General features: G+C 38.8%; 2 protein-coding genes and 1 pseudogene across 3 annotated transcripts; all 3 read left to right on the plus strand.

Annotated features, from left to right (window-relative positions):
• The first annotated feature begins 485 nt into the window (after positions 1-485).
• On the plus strand, positions 486-3399 carry LOC145500515 (uncharacterized). 2 transcript variants are annotated; one of them, XM_081480043.1, is made up of 3 exons: positions 486-1186; positions 1657-2089; positions 2395-3399. In XM_081480043.1, exons 1-2 carry the CDS (start codon positions 941-943, stop codon positions 2047-2049), a joined length of 639 nt encoding a protein of 212 aa, XP_081336169.1. In that variant the 5' UTR covers positions 486-940; the 3' UTR covers positions 2050-2089; positions 2395-3399. The 2 variants fall into 2 exon arrangements, with proteins under 2 accessions (XP_081336169.1, XP_081336168.1); XM_081480042.1 differs by having other exon boundaries at positions 487-1186; positions 1657-3399.
• Positions 3400-3667: 268 nt separating this feature from the next.
• Positions 3668-4971, plus strand: LOC145500516 (uncharacterized protein KIAA1958-like). Its single transcript, XM_081480044.1, has one exon. It carries the CDS (start codon positions 3716-3718, stop codon positions 4802-4804), a length of 1089 nt encoding a protein of 362 aa, XP_081336170.1. The 5' UTR covers positions 3668-3715; the 3' UTR covers positions 4805-4971.
• A 9936-nt stretch (positions 4972-14907) lies between these two features.
• LOC145501423 (uncharacterized) lies at positions 14908-18984 on the plus strand (annotated as a pseudogene).
• The last annotated feature ends 405 nt before the right edge of the window (positions 18985-19389 follow it).

The raw sequence follows: 19389 nt of genomic DNA on the forward strand, positions 1-19389 counted from the left end.
GCCTGATCACACGATGTGGTCACGCTTGTCACGTCACAAACGTGCTTAATTGATCCTTCATTTGGCTAATTTCATATCGCTCTGCATTACAGATAACAATGTGGATGGTGCAACATTTTTGAAACTCACAAGAGATGATTTAAAAGACATCTTTCCTTTGTACTTTCTTTTGAGAAAGAAAGTCTGGGATTTTCTGGAAGACATTGTAAGAGCTGACTGATCATAACTCAAAATTGACATTTGAAAATAACTTTAGACCTTTAACCTTTCCTTAAGTTCTTTGGCCCTTTATGTCACACTGTCTGTAGTGCATGTAGCCTTTCCTTAAGTTCTTTGGCCTTTTATGTAACACTGTAGTGCATGTAATTTTTCTATGAAAGTTGATTTTGGTATCCAATAATATTCTGACTACGCATAATGTTGTGCTGAAATCTATCCTGTTGTTATTTTTTGGTGGGTAAAATAAACTGGCGTATAATATTAATTGTATATATTTTTTTTTATAGAGAGTGAAGATCTTAAAGTGGTTGTACCTGATGATGATAATGATGACAATATGGGTCTTGACAAGGTAAGTTATGACCTAAACTTGTAACTAACTGATTACAATCAAAGTGTGATTAAATCACACATTGAATGTTGTCAACTCTTGCAACTGGAGCAATTATTTTTTGTATGGTATGGCCATTTGTTGACTAGACAAAATATTTGGACCTGTCAATCTGATTGTCTACCTTGGCAGGTCACAGCTGGAATTGTCTGATATTTACCCTGTTTATGTCAGTTGTCTCCCTTTGTGGCAAATAATGATTTACTTTAATATAAAATATTTATCGTTATTCCTTTGTTATGCTGTTATTAACAGAGTACTGTCCTCTACCAGTTGAAAACGTGAATCCGGAATGTTAAAGGGTACCAGAAAAGAAAATCGACACATGGGATGTCGTCTAATTTTCAAAAGGATGCCAGTGAGCTTGGGGAAAAGGAAGTTGATGAGCTACGTGCAGAGTTACTTAGAGAAGTAAAAAGCACCCAAAAAAATCTTGCAGCTATTCAAGAACTGCAGAAAAACACCTTTGAGAAAAGGAAACATCACATTCAGCACCTAGCTCATGAGAAGACTGACAAGAACATTGTTGATGAGATTGTGACCAAATACCCTTTCTTTAAAGTCCATGATTGTGTTGTAAGTATTGTTTATAATTGTGCACTAAGGTGTCCTTATCCTTTTCTGGGAGTGGGCCTGAAAGAGAACAAGGGAGGCAAATATGTGCAATTGTAAGTTGGTATTGTCTGCACCAAATACATGGAGACAAAACTTATTGCCATCTTGGATGTGCATTTGTTTACCTTGGTCACCATGTCAAAGGAGTTATGTGATCTTGAATATATTATTTTGTTCAGGTAGCCACATGTAGGTAAGTAGCAGTGTGTGCAAAAAAGGAACCATTTTAATTTCAGTTGCAATGCATGTAATCAAAATTATGCAGAAAAGGATTCTCAATTCAAGGAAAACATTAGGCACTGCTAATAATATTGCAATGCCTACAGTACATTCTGTGAATCTTGCAAGGGTTTGCTTTTCCTGTAACAGTAAAGTTAATATAATCCAGTTCTATACCTAAGCTTACCAATATGTACATTGTTGTGTTTCAGCTGTTAAATGAATTGGAACTGCACTGCAAATCTCGAGATGGTGACTCTTCAAGTATTGAGCAATTCAAAAGCAACTGGACAAGCATCTTATTGAAAGTTAAAAACTTCTTGGCAAGCCATAATGATTATTTGTTACCAAATGATCAGGAAACTTCCTCTGGTATGTTAATATCAATATTTAACAATAACTATGACATTGGAAGCATGTGGTTAATTAATTTGTCATACTGCTCCTTGTCCCATCCTTTTCCATGTAATAATCAGGAAAATGGAAATGAGTACAGGTACTTTGATATGTTTCAAGTTGTGAGTTATATGTCAATTTCTATTTATTTTCTTTTGTTAGATGCGATTTGTGGAGTACTGTTAGAGTGTGCACACAGTTCTCGGTGACAAGGAATGCTCGATACCACTCATGAATATTTTTCCTCAGGTACATTAAAAAGCTCATAATGTACTAGGTAATATATTGTCAATAAATAGAGTATCAAATACTGAGAAGTTAAGTATTGCAAAGTTTTGTAACACTACATGTAGTGGATGACCGAGAGCCAAAATTCAAATATTCCAGTATAGCTGTTAGCTAATTGTCCATGGTAACTTTAGCTATAGAGTAAGTAATATGAAAATTGGTGTCGGCTATTTCATTGATTTGTAGATTCTTGGGAAACAAAATTAACTGTTTCACTCAGACCAGCAATTAAGTGTCAATTCATTAATCTTATTTTTTTATTATAGGGCAAGTCATCTGTGGCTTCACTTCTTCAGAAGGGTACCAAAACAACACAACCAACCCTTTGGTGTTTGCAAGATGAGGGCCTTGCCCAACAACAGTTCATAGTCATTGATAAGGGAATTTTTCTTGAGCTTTCTTCACACAGTTACATACATGGTCTTCTTGTTCTACTGGCTGTGTATTTTGCCTTTGATCTCTGCTATGATATTAACAGCAAGAACCAATTGTCAGATTTTTTGAAGAATTTCTTTTGGGTATCCACCCGACCAAAAAACCTGTACAGTACAGTAAGCTCTACAGGGTGTTGCTGCCAGATTAGTTAAGTTTTAGGACAAGTCATCTGTGGCTCCACTTGTTCAGAAGGGTACCAAAACAACAAAACCTGGCAACCCTTTAATGTTTGCTAGATGAGGGCCTCCCCCAGCAACAGTTCAGTTTTTTTGTGATTTCACAGTAACCATTTGGGTTGCATCATTAATGCTTCATGCTTTTCAAGTTAATGCAGTCATTAATTGGTGTACTGTAGTGATGTCTGTAGAGTTTGCAGTTTCAGTTTTATAAAGTCTAGGTAATGTAGAGACATTCAATCACCATTTGTATAGTAATACAATGTATGTGTCAAGCTGTCCATTTATACTATTCTGGAAGAGTGATTTTACATAACTTGTAAAAAAAAATTTGAAATTGAAGGTCAATATATGGCCTGGTTTACTAGTATCACCTGTCTTATGTTTGTGACTTTAAGGACAACTTGCTGACTGTTAAATAGTCAATTTTGTGTTATCTCCTTAGAGGTTTATTCCTTGAATCGAGGAAAGGTCTTGAGGATTATTCCCTAGCTCTTTCCCTAATAACCAGAAGTTCCTGACTTTGAGGAAATGAGTTCTTAAGTATAGAACTTAATTAACAAGGCATTAGCATTCTTGGGCATTGCTAATGCCCAAGTGTAACATGATTGTATTTTATCATAAGCATGCATTTTTGGATATTTAGTGGATTAAGATTCTTATACTACAGGCTGAGAAATTTCTGAAATGTGATTGGCTAAGACCAGTAGTATTTAAGCCAAATTTGAAATACTTACATGTAAAAATTACAGCCAGTTTCCATGGTAACTGAAAAATTATTGTTTCTAATTTTAAAACAATGGCGGATAGATTTCCCGATTGTGACGCGAAAGAACTACAACAATTTAAGGAAAATGCAGAAAATTCGAACACAAAGAAAAGCACTAAGACCTGGGTTACTGTTTGGACCATATGGGCTGAAGAAAAAGGATACAGTCCAGATATTGTAAGCCACGAAGTCAAGGAACTTGACGAGATGCTTCAGAAGTTTTTCGCCGAGGTGAGAAAGAAGGATGGTTCAGACTACGAGCCAGACAGTTTGCGGGTAATGATAGCGTCCCTGGACCGTCATTTAAAGGAAGCAGGCAGCAGCATTTCCATTGCCAAGGACAGAGAGTTTGTCAACAGTCGCAAAGTACTCGAAGGGAAAGCTCGCTTCCTCCGTGAACAGGGCTACGGCAAACATCCCCGTGCATCAAAAGCACTAACCACTGAAGATGAAGAGCTGTTGTGGTCCAAAGGGCTCCTTGGCAGCCAGTCTCCGAAGTCCCTAATAACCACAATGTGGTTTCTTTTGACGCAGCATTTCGGATTACGAGGCTGTCAGGAACACCATGGCATGTATGTCGAAGATTTTTCATTCACCAAAGACGACAATGGCATCGAGTACATCACGTACGAAGAAAATCCCACAAAAACGTGTCAGGGCGGCCTTCGCAAAAAAAGAAGAGTGGTTCAGCCGAAAATGTTTGCAACTGGTGGGCCAAGATGTCCAGTCAAGCTTCTAAAGACGTTCCTGTCACACAGACCCGAGGAAATGAAAAACAGTGGGCCATTTTACCTCGCGGTGATTGAGCGCCCTAAGTCTCAAGTGTGGTATAAGCGACAGAGAATGGGGATCCACAAAATTAATTCCTTCATGAAATCTATGGCTATTCAGGGCGAGATTGAAGGTAAATGGCTCACAAACCACAGTGCACGCAAAACGCTGGTGAAGAAACTCAAAGCTGCCAACCAACCTCGCTCCGCAATTATTGGCGTCACTGGCCATACAAACGAGCGCTCTTTAGCCGACTACGAGGAAGGCGATGAGAATGAACAACGGCTGATTTCCTCAATCATAAGCTCTGACGGTCAGGCAAGCACGTCCAACCAACGCCGTCCTCTTCAGAATGTTGGCCTTTCCTCTGGTGTGGAAAACACGCTGATGATGAATGAAGAGCGGTTGACTACAATCAACAATTTCCACAGCTGTCAAGTGACCATCAACTACCAGCTTAGCCAGAAGTTTCCCGAGCCGAGGTGCAGTGTTCCACAGGCAGAATCGATTGCAGATGATTGTTAAACTTTGATTGATGAGCCCATTAAAAACTTTCACTCTTTAGAACTGAGATTTACAGACATTCGAGTACAGTTTCATCACAGTTGTGTGATGTGTGACCATATGTGATGTTTAAGCGATCACATGTTTAATCACATGTCATTGTAAAGCCATTCAACTGCACTTGACTAAATAAAAATGTGTGTTATACGAAATGCAAAATTTCTTTGCCTTGTAGTATAAACAAAAAATAGCACGGTTTCTTCGGGGTATTTGGGATAAATACCGGCTCATGATATTTCAAAACTCCCCAAATATCACTCACCGCGGCGGCTCGTGATATTTTGGGGAATTTTGAAATATCACTCGCGGTATTTATCCCAAATACCCCTAGAAACCGTGCTATTTCCTATACAAACACTTGATGTAAGACAATGATTCCTTGAAATAAAGTTGAGATTAAAGTGCAGTTGTTTAATTTAAACACTTGTGTACTTGTTTTATCCAACTGGTTTTAAGCACTGTTTGTATTATTTCAAGTATTCAAAGTATTGTTTTAAGAACTAAAACAACAATTCTGGTGATTCCCAGAGGACAGTAAAACAAGTAGTTCTTTATCTTGATTTAATTAACCAACTTTTAGAGTGTCAGCTTACCTGTGTTGCATGTAGCTTGCGAAGAGCCCTGGTGCAAAACAAGTCAGGAAGACCTTCCCTCAAAACAACCTTTACGACTCTATTTGCTGACGAATGAGCACATGTGACCTCTAAGCTTTAAAAAAGGCACTGTTGAGTGTCAGAAAAATCCACGAACACCAAATATACTCACTGACAGTTGTTCGGTGAAGGACAAATTAACCTACAGACAACAGCGGACAGACAGTCCTCGTACAGACTTGAGCCTGCTGAGTTATTAGCGGTTTAATTAATTGTAATCTTTATTTTCTCCATCTCATTCATGTTATGCTCACTAAGCACAACGGGTAGTGGACTAGTCCACATTGGAAAGTAACTGTGATTGACTTCGGGTGCATGCACATTTCTATTTTTTTTTCCTTTCTTTTTTCAGTGTTCTAGTGATACAATAAATAAATGCTCTGTGTTTATATCATTTTGCTCGCTATATGTGCATTTACCATAGCATAACCGTACTTCAACGACTTTCGTTTCTGAAAAGTACACACGAAGACCGCATCCAGTGAGAACTTGTGCTGCTTATTGATTTTACGATTCTGGATGTTCTCATTTTTGGTGGCCGAGTCTTCTTTAACTTGTATCTTTTAATTTAGACCTTTAAAACAGCTCGTTTTAATTAAAGATAGAGAGCAATTTAAAAGTAAGCTGCAAGCGCACTTCATTTGCATAATGTTTACAGCCCATTGAGTGAGCAACACATTTCCCCATAACTCATAACTCATGTTGCGCATGTGCAATTCGCAAGTTAAAAATGGCTGAGCCAGGAGAATTGAATGCTTGATCAGAGTGAGAAAAATGATGGCCAAGCGATTTTTCCTGCTAGAGAAACCATAAACGGACTCGATTTCTGGACTGGAGGGTAGAGCTTAAGTATCCTGAACAGTGAGCAATAATGACTTAATGCTGTGGTTTTTTTCCTGCGAAAAAATTTTTACAAAGTACCATGCAGCACATGAAGAAATTATTTTCAAGCGCACGACAAACTGTCAACGAAAATATTTTCTTGCTGGGAAAAAGAATAAAGACTCGCTATTCGCTCTAAGATTTAGCACTTAGTTAACTTTAATTCATCCGGTTCATAATTGATCAGTCTCTGGATACTTTAGCTGCGAAATCTTTTGCAGTGTTGTTTCCAAAAGCAGAACTACAAAGGGAAGAATATGCCCGTGGTAGGAGAATTGAAGACTCAACCAGAGTACAAACATTATGGCGAAGTGATTTTTTCCACTAGGGAAACGACCAACGAACTTGATTTTGGGACTAAAGGATAGAACTTAAGCATCCTGAACAGTGAGCTACTTACAGTGTTTGGAAAAAAGCCCTGATAGCATTCCAATCCCCTGAGATGTAAAACAGCCCCTGTAAACAGATATTACAAGATGAGTGAGTGTAATAAATTTTTCACTTTCAGGAAGGCATTTGTCCAATGTGTCTGGAACCAGGGGACACAGAACTACTATGCTGTAGAGCAAAGATTCATGCCTTTTGCCTCCAAGACTGGGTATGGAATAGACCTTCTGACCATTGTCCATGCTGCAATCAAGAGCTGTCATGACCTTACGTTCCAATGGTTGTGGCAGCTCAAGTCCAGCAAATGCCCGAAATGAGGGCTAATTTGATTGCTGTAAGTAATCACCTTATAAACCATACATTTATTAAGATATGCAACTATGATGAGTAGAAGTCCGCTCCTCCTTCGAGAAAGGAGGCCTTGGATCCTAGCCAGTGGTGATAGACAGACATTGTCCACGCCAATCAGGAATTCCAGTACATATTAGAAGTCTGCACTGAGTGGATGGGCCTGTACTTTCTCAATTTTTTTGCCCCATCTAGTCATTGATGGGGACCAAGTCTCTTTTACTTTTAACTTTTTAACTTTTTAACTTCTCAACTTTTAACTTTTTTAACTTATAAACGACTGTTCATCACTCACAAGTCTAAAACTAAAGTGAAGAATAACAATGGATGCACTAGTTCTCTTTTCAATGGGTTCAGATCTTTATCAACGTTTGACTGCTTTCAACTCCCATAGCATTCATTTCCATTTTTGTTTTCTCTCAAAGGTATTACCACAAGGTGAAATCAGTTGACGTGAGAGACCTTCCTTCGAATGAAAACACCACGTGGTTCTGTAGAACAACACATGCAAACAAATGGAAACTCACCTCGTTAGTTGACCTGCAAGACCAATAGCATTCACATTCTCAGGATAGCCCGAAGATTGACTTTGTATTGGCTTGAAATTCATGAGAAAACTCCACTGATATTTTCACTGCATGTTCAAATGAGAGCCTACTCAGAGAACTGAATGGTGTCAGCAACATTTGCTTACGTTGGGTGGTAAACATGTCGTGAGGAACTGTTGAAGCGGGTGGGAGGGGTGGGAAAAAACAAGAGACGACTTCCGGTGTAAACTTTTTTAATAAAAGCACTTCAACAAAGCTTTACTTCACAGGTAACCAAAACATCAGATTTTTCATAGCTCCAATACAGCAAAAGTGGTAAACAACTGAAAGTAGCAATGTTCACAGACGCAGTGAGTGCTCAAATGTCTTTTTTCACTCATCCGCTGAGGGTTGAGGAGCACAACGGAGATTCAGTTCCAAATTTGCCCAGCAGAAAAACAAGCATGGCCAATGCTCTTTACAGCCAAAGTAAGGCCTCCCGGGATTCTTCTCTGAATGTGATACCCTCAAAGTGGAAGGTTTCTTGTGTTGACAGAGGGGAGAATCTTTCCCTGTAAATGTCGTGGACACATCCAACTGCACTGCTCTCTCATAGGTTGGAAAATCCTTTACAGGACAGAAGTAACCACACAAACAATTGGTACATATCACATATTCTCTGCCATTGCTCAAAGCCACAAACTGTTCCCTCTGTCCTTTCTTGCAAAAGCCACACAAAGACATCTTACGGAATGTCTAGTCATCAATCTATAAAAAAATCACAGGCGTTTTTTATACACTCACCAGAGGGGGTATCCCCCTAGCATGGCATGAGTGCTCAGCCAGCGGGTATGGGGTATTCCCCCTTTCATGACGTCAGCCCCAGCAAGGGGAGGGGGTATCGGACCTACCATAACGTCAACAGTAGTGTACAATGCGTATAGGGGCAGTAGCCAATCAGGAGCCAGGAAAAAATGATGTAGCAAGCTCTCGACCAATCAGATTGCAGCATTTGGTGACGAATTAAAAAGGGGCGTGGTTTGAAAAAAATTGATGACGTCACACCTCCGGTGTTGTCCAAATAAGGTAATGACTGGAAGTTGTACTGGCTGTACGCCAAGGTCAGGTTGCATTTTGGGGGTAGATCTCAGGGTAGATCTCGCGTGCCAAGGCCAGCTTGATTTTTGTGGGTTCGCACGCACGACCTTAGTGAAAAACACAGGAAATTTTTTGTAATGACTCTGTAATTAATAAAGTTCTGTTAATGAGACAATGTACATGGTTTGTTGCATGATTTTTTGCATCATCTTGAGGGCTTGATCATCATTGGTTCCTAGGTGTACTAGGGATGATATCATTTCGTCAGGGGTGAGAAATTCTCCGTGAAGGCCAGAAGACGATTTGAAAATGCGTCCAAAGGGCCAGATATCGGAGAGGTCTAGTCTCAAGTACACTGGATAGGGGAATTGTCTGTCGAGATAAATGAGCATGACATCTTTGTCGGGGTGAGGTTCTTCCAAACGGATTTTGCAGGCTAGCGGTCTCTGGGGGGAAAAAAATTTGGTGAGGCCACGACTCAGTGTCTTAAACCCATTAGACCACCGAAAGCACTCACCTCTTCAGAACTTGCTTTTGAGGTTGTCATCGCCGGGTTTGGGGACTATGACAAAGGGTTCGCCAAAATTCACAGCTGTACAGTGGGGGCAAAATCTTTGACTTGACACATCTGTTTCTAGTACATTCTGGGCTGATGTGGCTGATTTGGGGGGGGGGAGACATGGGTGTCAAGAGCTCGCTAAGCGGGGTTGAATGACGTGAGTGAACCCAACTAAAATCTCATGACCTTCCAAGCTGAGTTTATTGTTTTTTCTTAACAACAGGGCCAAAAAAATTTTTCAATATAAAAGGCATTAGTAGTGTGACCTATTCTATCTCAGCTAACGACCTAGCTAATTTATTTTTGGTTTTAGGTCTACCAAGTCGGTGGTGTTGATACTCTATAAAAAGGGACAATAGGACTGCTCTAAAAATGGATAATACTGGTGCATGCAGTCGTGGTGATAAATGCGCGGTGAATGTGGTAATGTCCATTGGTGACCAAGTGAAATATGGATGAGTATGTGATGAGAATGGGGCGGTTTCCAGATGTGAGCTAGTGGGTAATGTTCCAGGATACGATGGTTGTCGCTGAACATTAATAAGCGATCACAGATAAAACAGGATTCGAAGTTCAGGTGAATTTTCTGCCAGCCTCGTTGTAATCGTTCGCGGGCCCGTAGCCGATCGGCCATCCACTGGATCATTTGTTGGAGTTCAAGCGGTAGTTGATCCCAGTGACTGAGTATCTAGGCATTATTAAAAAAGAAAAAAATTTGAGTGGGACTGACACAATGGTTGTGCTAGGTGTGGGGACAAAGAGAATATAAAAATCCCGAGTAGGGCTCACCTCACCCGTCTCTTGCTCGTAATGAAGGGCCTGTCGTAAAGGGCTCAAGTCACGGTCAGCCTCCGTGATTGCAGTTGGTTGTTTCTGTGCTTTAGGCTGACGCCACAGTCATGACATCCAAGGATGCTAAGATTCGATGCGGTGAATGCGCTCCCCTGGGGTGGAGACTTGTAACTTTCGGGACCCAAGTCATGTCATGGTCAATGTAAAAAATTACCTGCTCTGTTGTTCCTGACTCGAAGGTACTCACAGATGATTTTTGAAAAAAACCTTTTATGAAGACGATTTGAACCTGCCTACGTGACTAATGTCACGCCATCTCCATGGCACGTGCCAATAGCTCAACGGCAGATTCTAATTATTCAATCAAAAGATTGTTCAAACATGAAAAAATCTGTCTAGGTCGACTGGCACCCTGGAGATTAAGATAAGAAAAAATGAATTAAATTAGTCAGATTTAAACTTAAAAATGTGAAAAAACTGCCAGGCTTATGATACCATATTTTTTGTATTCGTCCACTCAACTGGAATGTGACTTAAAAAGCTTCATCATCTAAGTTACATAAAAGTGACGGCTAGCTCTAAAAACTCAATGTTCTCTGGGTCAGTGTCAGAGCTAAATCAACACGATATCTCTTCAGCAAGTGCTGAGGCCAGGAAGGGTGGAGAGGCGACTGTTTCTGGAGACTGGTTTGGTATTGTCTCTGTTATCTGTTGACGGTTTTGATCTTGTTTTCGGTGATTTTCTCAGATCCTTTCCTGGTGGCGTTCTCTATAATGTTTCTGGTAGAGTTTGTCTCTTTCCCGAATGCTCTCTCTGTGCTTGATCTTGTATTGGCAGTTTTGTTCTTGGAGTTTTTCTCGGTGGCGCTGTTTGTAACGTTTCTGGTTGATTCGGGATCTTTCTCGGATTAATTCGTGGTACTTGGCCTTGTATTTACGGGCATATTCTCAAACTTTTTCAGGGTGTCGGGCACGATTTATCCGCCTCAGTAGCTTGATGTGCTCTTTATTTTCGGCTCTGTATTTTTGAGCTTTCTCCTATAGCATTTCTCAATGTTGTTCTCTGTAGGGTTTCTGGTAGAGTCTGCCTTTTTCTTGGACTGATTCGAGGTGCTTGGCCCTGTACTGACGGGCATATTGTTGGTAATCTTCAAGGTGTTGGGTACGATATATCTTGGCCTTTTGTTTGATACATTGGGCATTTTTTTCTAAATATAATTTCCACCTTTCTGTTATGTTTAGGGACAAAAATTATGACAAGCAGGTTTTTTCTAGTGCGCTTAGGGGGTGGTAATGGGAGATGTACGTCATCGCTAGCATGCGCTTGGGGGTAGCCAGTTGATGCCATCTTTTGGGGGTGGTAATATACAACATCACAGTTTTTTACTAGCGCATGCTTTGGGGTAGTCGGTTGACGTCATCTTTGGGAGCTTAATATAAGGGAGAGGTAGTTGTGGTGAGCAGAAATTTTTTTTTGACAGATCTAGATTGTGTTTTGAAGATAGCTTCAATGCGGCTGGAGAGGGAGCCAGAGAACCCACAGGAGAACCCAGAGAACCCAGAGGGGGAGAACTCACCAGATCTGGTCAAAGAATTAACCGTTTTGGTGGTGAATACGGTTTTTCTCAAGGAAAGCATGGAACTGGTCTCCGAAATCACCAAATACCGTTCAAATTTGTCCCGTCGCCTGTCGGATCGCCTACCTAACCTGACAGGTCAACTGGTCAACATGGTGAGATTTCACGCTGGTTTGAAAGCGGGTTGGCAGGAGTGGAAAAAGAAGGGCAAGCAATGCGAGGAATCTTCCTTTGTGGCTTTCATGAACTGAAAGACAGAGACTATATCATGACCTTGGACTTTTTTTATTATGTAACGTTTGTTTTTAAAAAGAGATGCGTAGTAGGGGTGTTGCTGTTGTTGGCATCCAGTCCCCTTTTCGGTTGTTAAACCTGTCGAAAAAAAAAGAGTTGTGAGTCCAGATGAAATTTTTAAAAAAATGTTATTTATATGGTGGTTGATTTAAAATGAGTAAGGTGTAAGGGAATGGCACAAGAATTTGAGCAGTGGGAAAAATGAAAGGCAAGACTTCTGCCCTACCCCCAGCAAAACTGAGGTGGTGGACAAGCCTCGACTACACACTCAACTGGTAACCGTTCTCCACCGCACTAAGCGAAAATGTCATAGGGTGGGTTGACTCCAGAAGAAAACTGCATTTTTTATAATCGGGCTGGTTAAAATTTTTTTCTGCCCTCCCCTTAGGGCCCCCCCCTTCAAACCCTCATCCGCTTGTGGGTAATGAGTTGCAAGCAACATACTAAGGAGAATGCACTATACCACAAACAGTCAATCCAAGAGATGTGTTCTCGGTTGGGCAAGGAGACCCCTTTTTGGCTGTGATTGGTTGATTTTTGATGAGTAGGCCCCACCCGAGAGAGGTCACTATCAGAGTGAGGCGGTGGACAAGCCTCGACTGCATAGTCACCTGGTGACCGTTGTTTTTTACCACACTAAGTGAAATTTCAGAGGGGTGAATTCCGGTCAAAGGCAACAGACTTTGGCAGATTCCCAGCCGTGTGTAAGGGTAATCCTCTTTGATACCTCGAGGTGATGTTCAAAAGTTCATCAAAGAAACTTCAAGTAATGGGGAGACTGGTTATAATTTTTTTCTGGCCTGCCTCCTCGTGGCCCCTCCCTTCCAAGATAGACCACACCACATGTTACTTCGCTAAAAATATACAACAATTTTCAAATGCTCTGTGGCTGTCAACCTTCCCAAAAATGACCAGACACCACACAAAATGAGTATGACTTCTTTAAAAAGACCAGAAAAAATATCCAAGTTTTTTTTCTAACTGGTCGGAGGCTAGGCGCCCGAAAAAGAACTAAATTGAATTTTTCAAAGAAACCATTTTTAGTCGTGGATACGCGAAGCGTAGAAACAACTATTAGAATGGGGCAGAATATGCAAATGTGTCACTCACTCAGATGTAAACAAATCGATATGTTGACGGCAGACCAATTGATATCGATTCTCTCAAACAATGCCGGAACGCCTAATTGGACGTTTCTTCGAGAGAGTTTTGATTTTACTTGTTGCGGAAGCACATGCAGTGTAGAGAAAGCCGAAGGAATGATTATGAACATTGAATGCCAAGAGTCTTTCACTCCTCGAGACGTTTACTCGTTGATCCTGCAAGCTCACGGGGGGTTTATGAATAGTGAGCCTTTTACGAGTGAATCTTACGAGCGAACCTTTGAGCGAACCTTTGAGCGAACCTATGAGCACTCATATCAGCAAAACTATGTATCAAACGTAAGCTCGAACAAAACTACTGGAAACATCAGTAGGAAAACTGATCAGTTCATCACAGGCAGTGAAAACACTCTTGAGGCGAAGCAGAACGAAACGCAGTTAGAAGACTTGCCGGATGGTAACAGAAGTCATGGAAAATTACAGAAACGAAGAAGTAGGTCAAAGTCCACTCGTATTAGCAAAGGCTCCCGCCGTGATAGGGAACCATCGAGGTTACCGTGGAAGAAAATTTTAAACTTATTTAACAAGAATAAAGCAATTAAGAGGTATGTGAGATCTCATATCATGAATAGTGTGCCACATTCATCAGCGTTGAAAAAGATTTCATCGTTTGATTACCGTAATTATCTTAAAACCAGAATGTGTAGAAGTAAACCAGTTGGAATCACTCGTGCAAAATGTTCAAGGTTTTATTTTGCTATTGATTATGTTTATGTTTTCAAAAAAAGAACTGCGAAGCATAAAAAGACATCTCAAGTAGCAATTGTCTTTCACGATGAATTTGTACATGTTGTTCAATGTTATTCAATAAAGTGTAAGAAACGAAATCATAAGTATTGTGTTTCAAGGGCAAAGTTATTTACTTCAGGTGATATTGAGTTAAACCCGGGACCTGTTCTTAGTCAGAGAAATAATCCAAATAATCTATTGAATTGTTACAATCTCGATTAGCACAACATGGGTTGAGAATGTTAGATGTTGGTGGTGCAGGTGATTGTTTCTTTAGAGTGGTGTCCCATCAGTTGTATGGTGAACCAAACTATCACATGAATATTCGTAGTATTGGTGTTCAATATATGAGAAACAATCCAGAAAGATTTATTGAAAGTAATACAGACCATTCGTGGTTTAGTTATTTAGCTTGTATGTCACACCAGGGTACATGGGCTGATGCAATTGTTATACAAGCAGTTGCTGATGCATTAAACTTGACAATTCACATTATAGAATCTAATCCAGGATTTGCATCGGTTACTAATATCAGTCCAGTTAGCTCAGAAACTGATTCTACTGTCATAAATATTGGACATCTTGATGAAATACACTATGTTTCAACTGTTCCTTTCAATGAAGAGGCAATGGCAAACAAATAACCTGCAAAAATGATCACTCAGATGAAATAAGAGAACTGGTGAATCTACAAACACACAGACATGCGAAGACCTGTAAAAAAGGTGGTCACAAAATTTGTAGGTTTAATTTCCCTCTTCCTCCAATGCCAAGGTCTATGATCCTAGAACCTTTTAAAGAAACCCATTTTAAAGAGGATGAGCTAAAAGAAATGAAAAAACAGTATGATCAAATTAAAAATCTTCTTGATGAGATGAAATATGGTCAAGATATAGCATTTGAGACATTTCTTGAAAAATTAAAACTTACAGAACATCAGTATTTAAAGGCCATTAGATACTCCTTGAAACGCCCAACATTGTTCCTTAAGAGATCTCCCTTCGAAATCAGAATAAACAATTACAACCCTAACCTTTTAAAAGGCTGAAGAGCTAACATGGATCTACAATTTGTTTTGGATCCCTATGCCTGTGCTGTTTATATACTCTCTTACATAACGAAGGGTCAAAGAGGAATGAGCAAACTTCTAGAGACAGCATCACAGGAAGCAAAGTCTGACAATAAAGATATTGTTAACAAAGTCAGACATATTGGTAATAAATTTCTTAATGCAGTTGAAATAAGTGCTCAGGAAGCAGTTTACTTAGTATTACAGATGCCTATGAGGAGAGCATCAAGAGAATTTCAATTTATCAACACATCTAATCCAGAGGAAAGAACATTTTTGTTGAAAACACTTGAAAAAATCAAAGAATTACCAGACAAGTCAACCGATATAGAGTCAGATAATGTACTTAAAAGATATCAAAGAAGACCCCGTAAATTAGAACTGCTGTGTCTAGCTCATTTTGTTGCCTGGTTCAACTGTGTAAATGACAATACTGAATCGAATGTACAAGAAAAGTCTCTGATAGTAACTTTTTGCCAGAAACTGATTTTTGCGATAATGTTGATGATGACCCATCTGATGAAAGTGATGAAACTGATAATACTACAGAATACCAATTAAAAGGAGGAATGAAGCTTGTCAAGAGAAAAAAAGCAAAGATAATAAGATCTGTAAGGTTTAACAAAGAAAATGATCCTGAGAATTACTGTAGAGAACAACTTATGCTTTATATCCCATGGAGAAATGAGCAAAAAGATCTCATAAAAGACTGTGAGACGTACCAAGAAAGATACCAACAGGTAGAAGAAATCATCAAAAGCAACAGACAGCAGTATGAATACCACTCTGATATTCTTGACAAGGCCATCAAAGACCTAAATGACAACGATAACTATTCTGCACCAGTGGCTCCCAATACACAACACATGAATGAACAAGATATTGCAGCTAAATCAAAACCTATTGAGTTATTTGAATGTTTTGATCCAGGTACCAACAAACAACACAGTCAGTATGATCTATTTCAGGATATGAATATTTTACCAAGGAATAATGATGATGAAGAACTTATACAAAATCGCCTACACGATAGTGATTATCGACAGCTTGTTCGCTCACTAAACAAAAGACAGAAAGAATTCTTTTACCATGTTTTACACTCTATTAAAACTAATGATGACCCACTCAGATTATTCTTAAGTGGAGGTGCTGGAGTTGGTAAAAGTACTGTCACTAGTGCTCTCTATGAAGCACTCACAAGATATTTAAATAGTGTCCCAGGTGAAAATCCAGATGAAGCAAAAGTACTGAAAGTTGCTCCCACGGGCAAAGCAGCATTTAACATCAAGGGAAACACACTTCACTCTGCTTTTAAAATACCTGCCAACAGGGGATTTCAATAGTGCACACTTGATACAGATAGACTTAATACAATACGAGCACAGTTAAGAAAACTGAAAGTTATATTTATTGATGAGATTTCAATGGTAGGCAATGGAATGTTCAACTTTCTTAACTTACGACTGCAGCAAATAATGGGAAACAAGTCACCATTTGGAAATCTGAGCTTGATAACAGTTGGAGACTTATTCCAATTAAAACCAGTATTTGATAAATGGATCTTTGAAAATACCAATGATTCTTACAGTGCTTTAGCAACCAACATTTGGAAGGAGTATTTTACCTTGTTTGAACTCAGGGAAATCATGAGGCAAAAAGATGACAAGGACTTTGCAGAACTATTAAACAGACTTAGAGAAGGAAAACATAACCAAAATGATATTAAGGTCCTTAAAGAAAGAATTGTAAAAATTAAACCTGGTGAGAAAAATTATCCCATCAATAAAACACATCTATACTCAACAAATGCACAAGTAAATGATCACAACAATGCAATGTATCAAACTGCACATACTCAAAAAGCTCAAATTAAATGTATTGACATAGTTGTTGGAGATATGTCTGATGACCTAAAAAACAAAGTCAAAGAAAAAATTCCAGATGATCACACTAAAACTATGGGCTTATTTAATGTTGTTTCAGTTGCTGTGGGAGCAAAATATGACTTGACAACAAATGTCAATGTAACTGATGGTATGACAAATGGTGCCGAGTGTGTCATAGAGAAGATAGACTACAGAGTTAAAGACTCCACTAGGCCAAGTATCATCTGGGTATCTTTCCCAGAAGCTAGCATAGGTCAAAACCATCGCAATGAATTTGCACATTTATTTAACAAAAATGTGGATAGAACCTGGACACCAATTTTAGAGATAACTAGACAATTCAAGATTTCAAAGCGACATCAATGCCAGATACTTCATAGACAATATCCTTTACGGCCAGCAGCAGCTAAGACTATCCATCGTTGCCAAGGTGACACACTTAATGAAGCAGTACTTGATTTACCATCATCAACCATAGAGCACATGCATTATGTTGCTTTAAGTAGAGTAAAAAATTGTTCAACACTACATATAATCAACCTAAATGAAAAAAAAATCTGTGTTAGTCAAAAAGTTCAAGAAGAAATGTCCAGACTTAGACAGCAATGTTTACTCCCTTCTATACCACTTTTATACAACCAGTCTTCTAGAATGAAACTACTGTTTCATAATGTTCGATCTCTTCATCTTCATTTTGATGATGTTGCATGTGACTACAATGTTCAAGCAGCTGAGGTTAATATCTTTGTTGAAACACGTTTATGCCCTTCTGATTGCAATACAACCTATGAAATGGCTAATTTCAAACTTTTTAGAAATGACTTTAACCCAGATAGTAATGTCAGAAGTAGTTATGGAATGGCTATGTATATTAAATCCAATATAGATTGTGTAACTACACCATTCAGATCTAACTTTAACAATATAGAACTAACTGTATGTGTACTTAATGATCCAGTTCCAAAGTTACATATAGTAGGCATCTATAGGTCAAAAAGCAAAGCTAACCAACAAAAATTAATCGAAACTATAAATCATCTCCTTGATACAATAATTCCTGATGCAGATACACCTACTGTGATACTAGGTGACTTCAATGTTAATTTGTTGGAAGTTTCATCAGAACAAAGGGCATTAACAAAATGCTTATTACAACAAAGAACCTACAAACAACTGATAAGTCAGTTTACTACAGATTATCATACACAAATTGACCATATCTATACCAATATACCAAATCATGTGCTAACTGCCGGTGTTCTCGAGTCCTATTATAGTGATCACAAGCCAATATTTGTTTGCTTAGTATAAAATCAGTATTTGTTACACTATGAAGATGAAAGTATCCATATTTAAAAATATGTAAAACCAACATCACATATTATTTGCATCTCATTTACCATTATTGTATTGCTTACTCCAGGATTGCCACCCACCAAGACAACAAAAATCCGACTTTTCACCGGTTGTAAAGCAATTTTCAGTGACCCTGCAGGATGACTATTCTGGCCATCAATCAACAAAAATAAGGATAGCTCAGATAATTTTTAAAAGAAAATTGCCTTTACTACACAAAAAAATCTAAAAATAATTTGCAGCAACCTTAAGATAAAATTCCCTGACTTTTAACTGATTTTGAACATGGATTTAGAAACTTCCTGACTTCTCCCTGACCTTGAATAAGATATAATTTTCCCTGACTTTTTGCTGACCATGCCAACCCTGTTACTCAGTCAGTGGTGAACTAGTTTACAAAAAATTTTCCTTCTGGACCACTGGTGTGGTACCAGTCCCTTACAGGTACCCATCAGCACACCGGCGCCATCATCTGCGTTCAGGTAAGACTCGGAAAGGACTTTTACATTTTAACTGTTATTATTCATTTCATTCATTCATATCAATAAATCAACACCCCTATCTTTACAGGTGCACCAGTGTACACCATTTGAAGTCAATACTGCCCCAGTCATAACCATCACATTGCAGCAAAGGATGACAATAAGATCAATGAGGAACAAACAAAAGAACTTGCCAAACTAAGATATCACATCCCATCAAAGCAATCAACTATGAACTCATGTGATGTCAGTTTTAGTGGACCAACAATGAAAAGACCACGTTGTACAAACTATGTGCTTGATGCTGTCAATGACACATCTATTCCATTTGGCAAATGAACATTTCCACTCAACAGCAACTTCTTTAGGAAAGACATCACCACAAAATGGTGCTACTGATATCTCCACCAGAAAACAAACTCAAAGTCTGCAGACCGATTATTTAAAAGCAACAACCATAGCCACTAAAATAGAAAAATAGGGCTGAGTATTGACATTATTTATAACAAGTGGACTTGTGTTTTTCAAACCGAACTGGACAAAATTAACCACAGAAGTCAATTTGTCTGGAGGAATTTACCATAAAGTACACAATCATGTGTACATGTAGTTGTTAATAAGCAGTTGTGAAGGTGACAAACTTAATGAAGTTGGTATTAAATAACAATGAAAGATCAAATATAATATTTATTTCAAAATATAACAAATCAAACTTAACATGAACATTATCAATATATGTTCACT

Source organism: Orbicella franksi, chromosome 10, assembly GCF_964199315.1.
Source record: "Orbicella franksi chromosome 10, jaOrbFran1.1, whole genome shotgun sequence".
Classification (NCBI taxonomy): domain Eukaryota; kingdom Metazoa; phylum Cnidaria; class Anthozoa; order Scleractinia; family Merulinidae; genus Orbicella; species Orbicella franksi.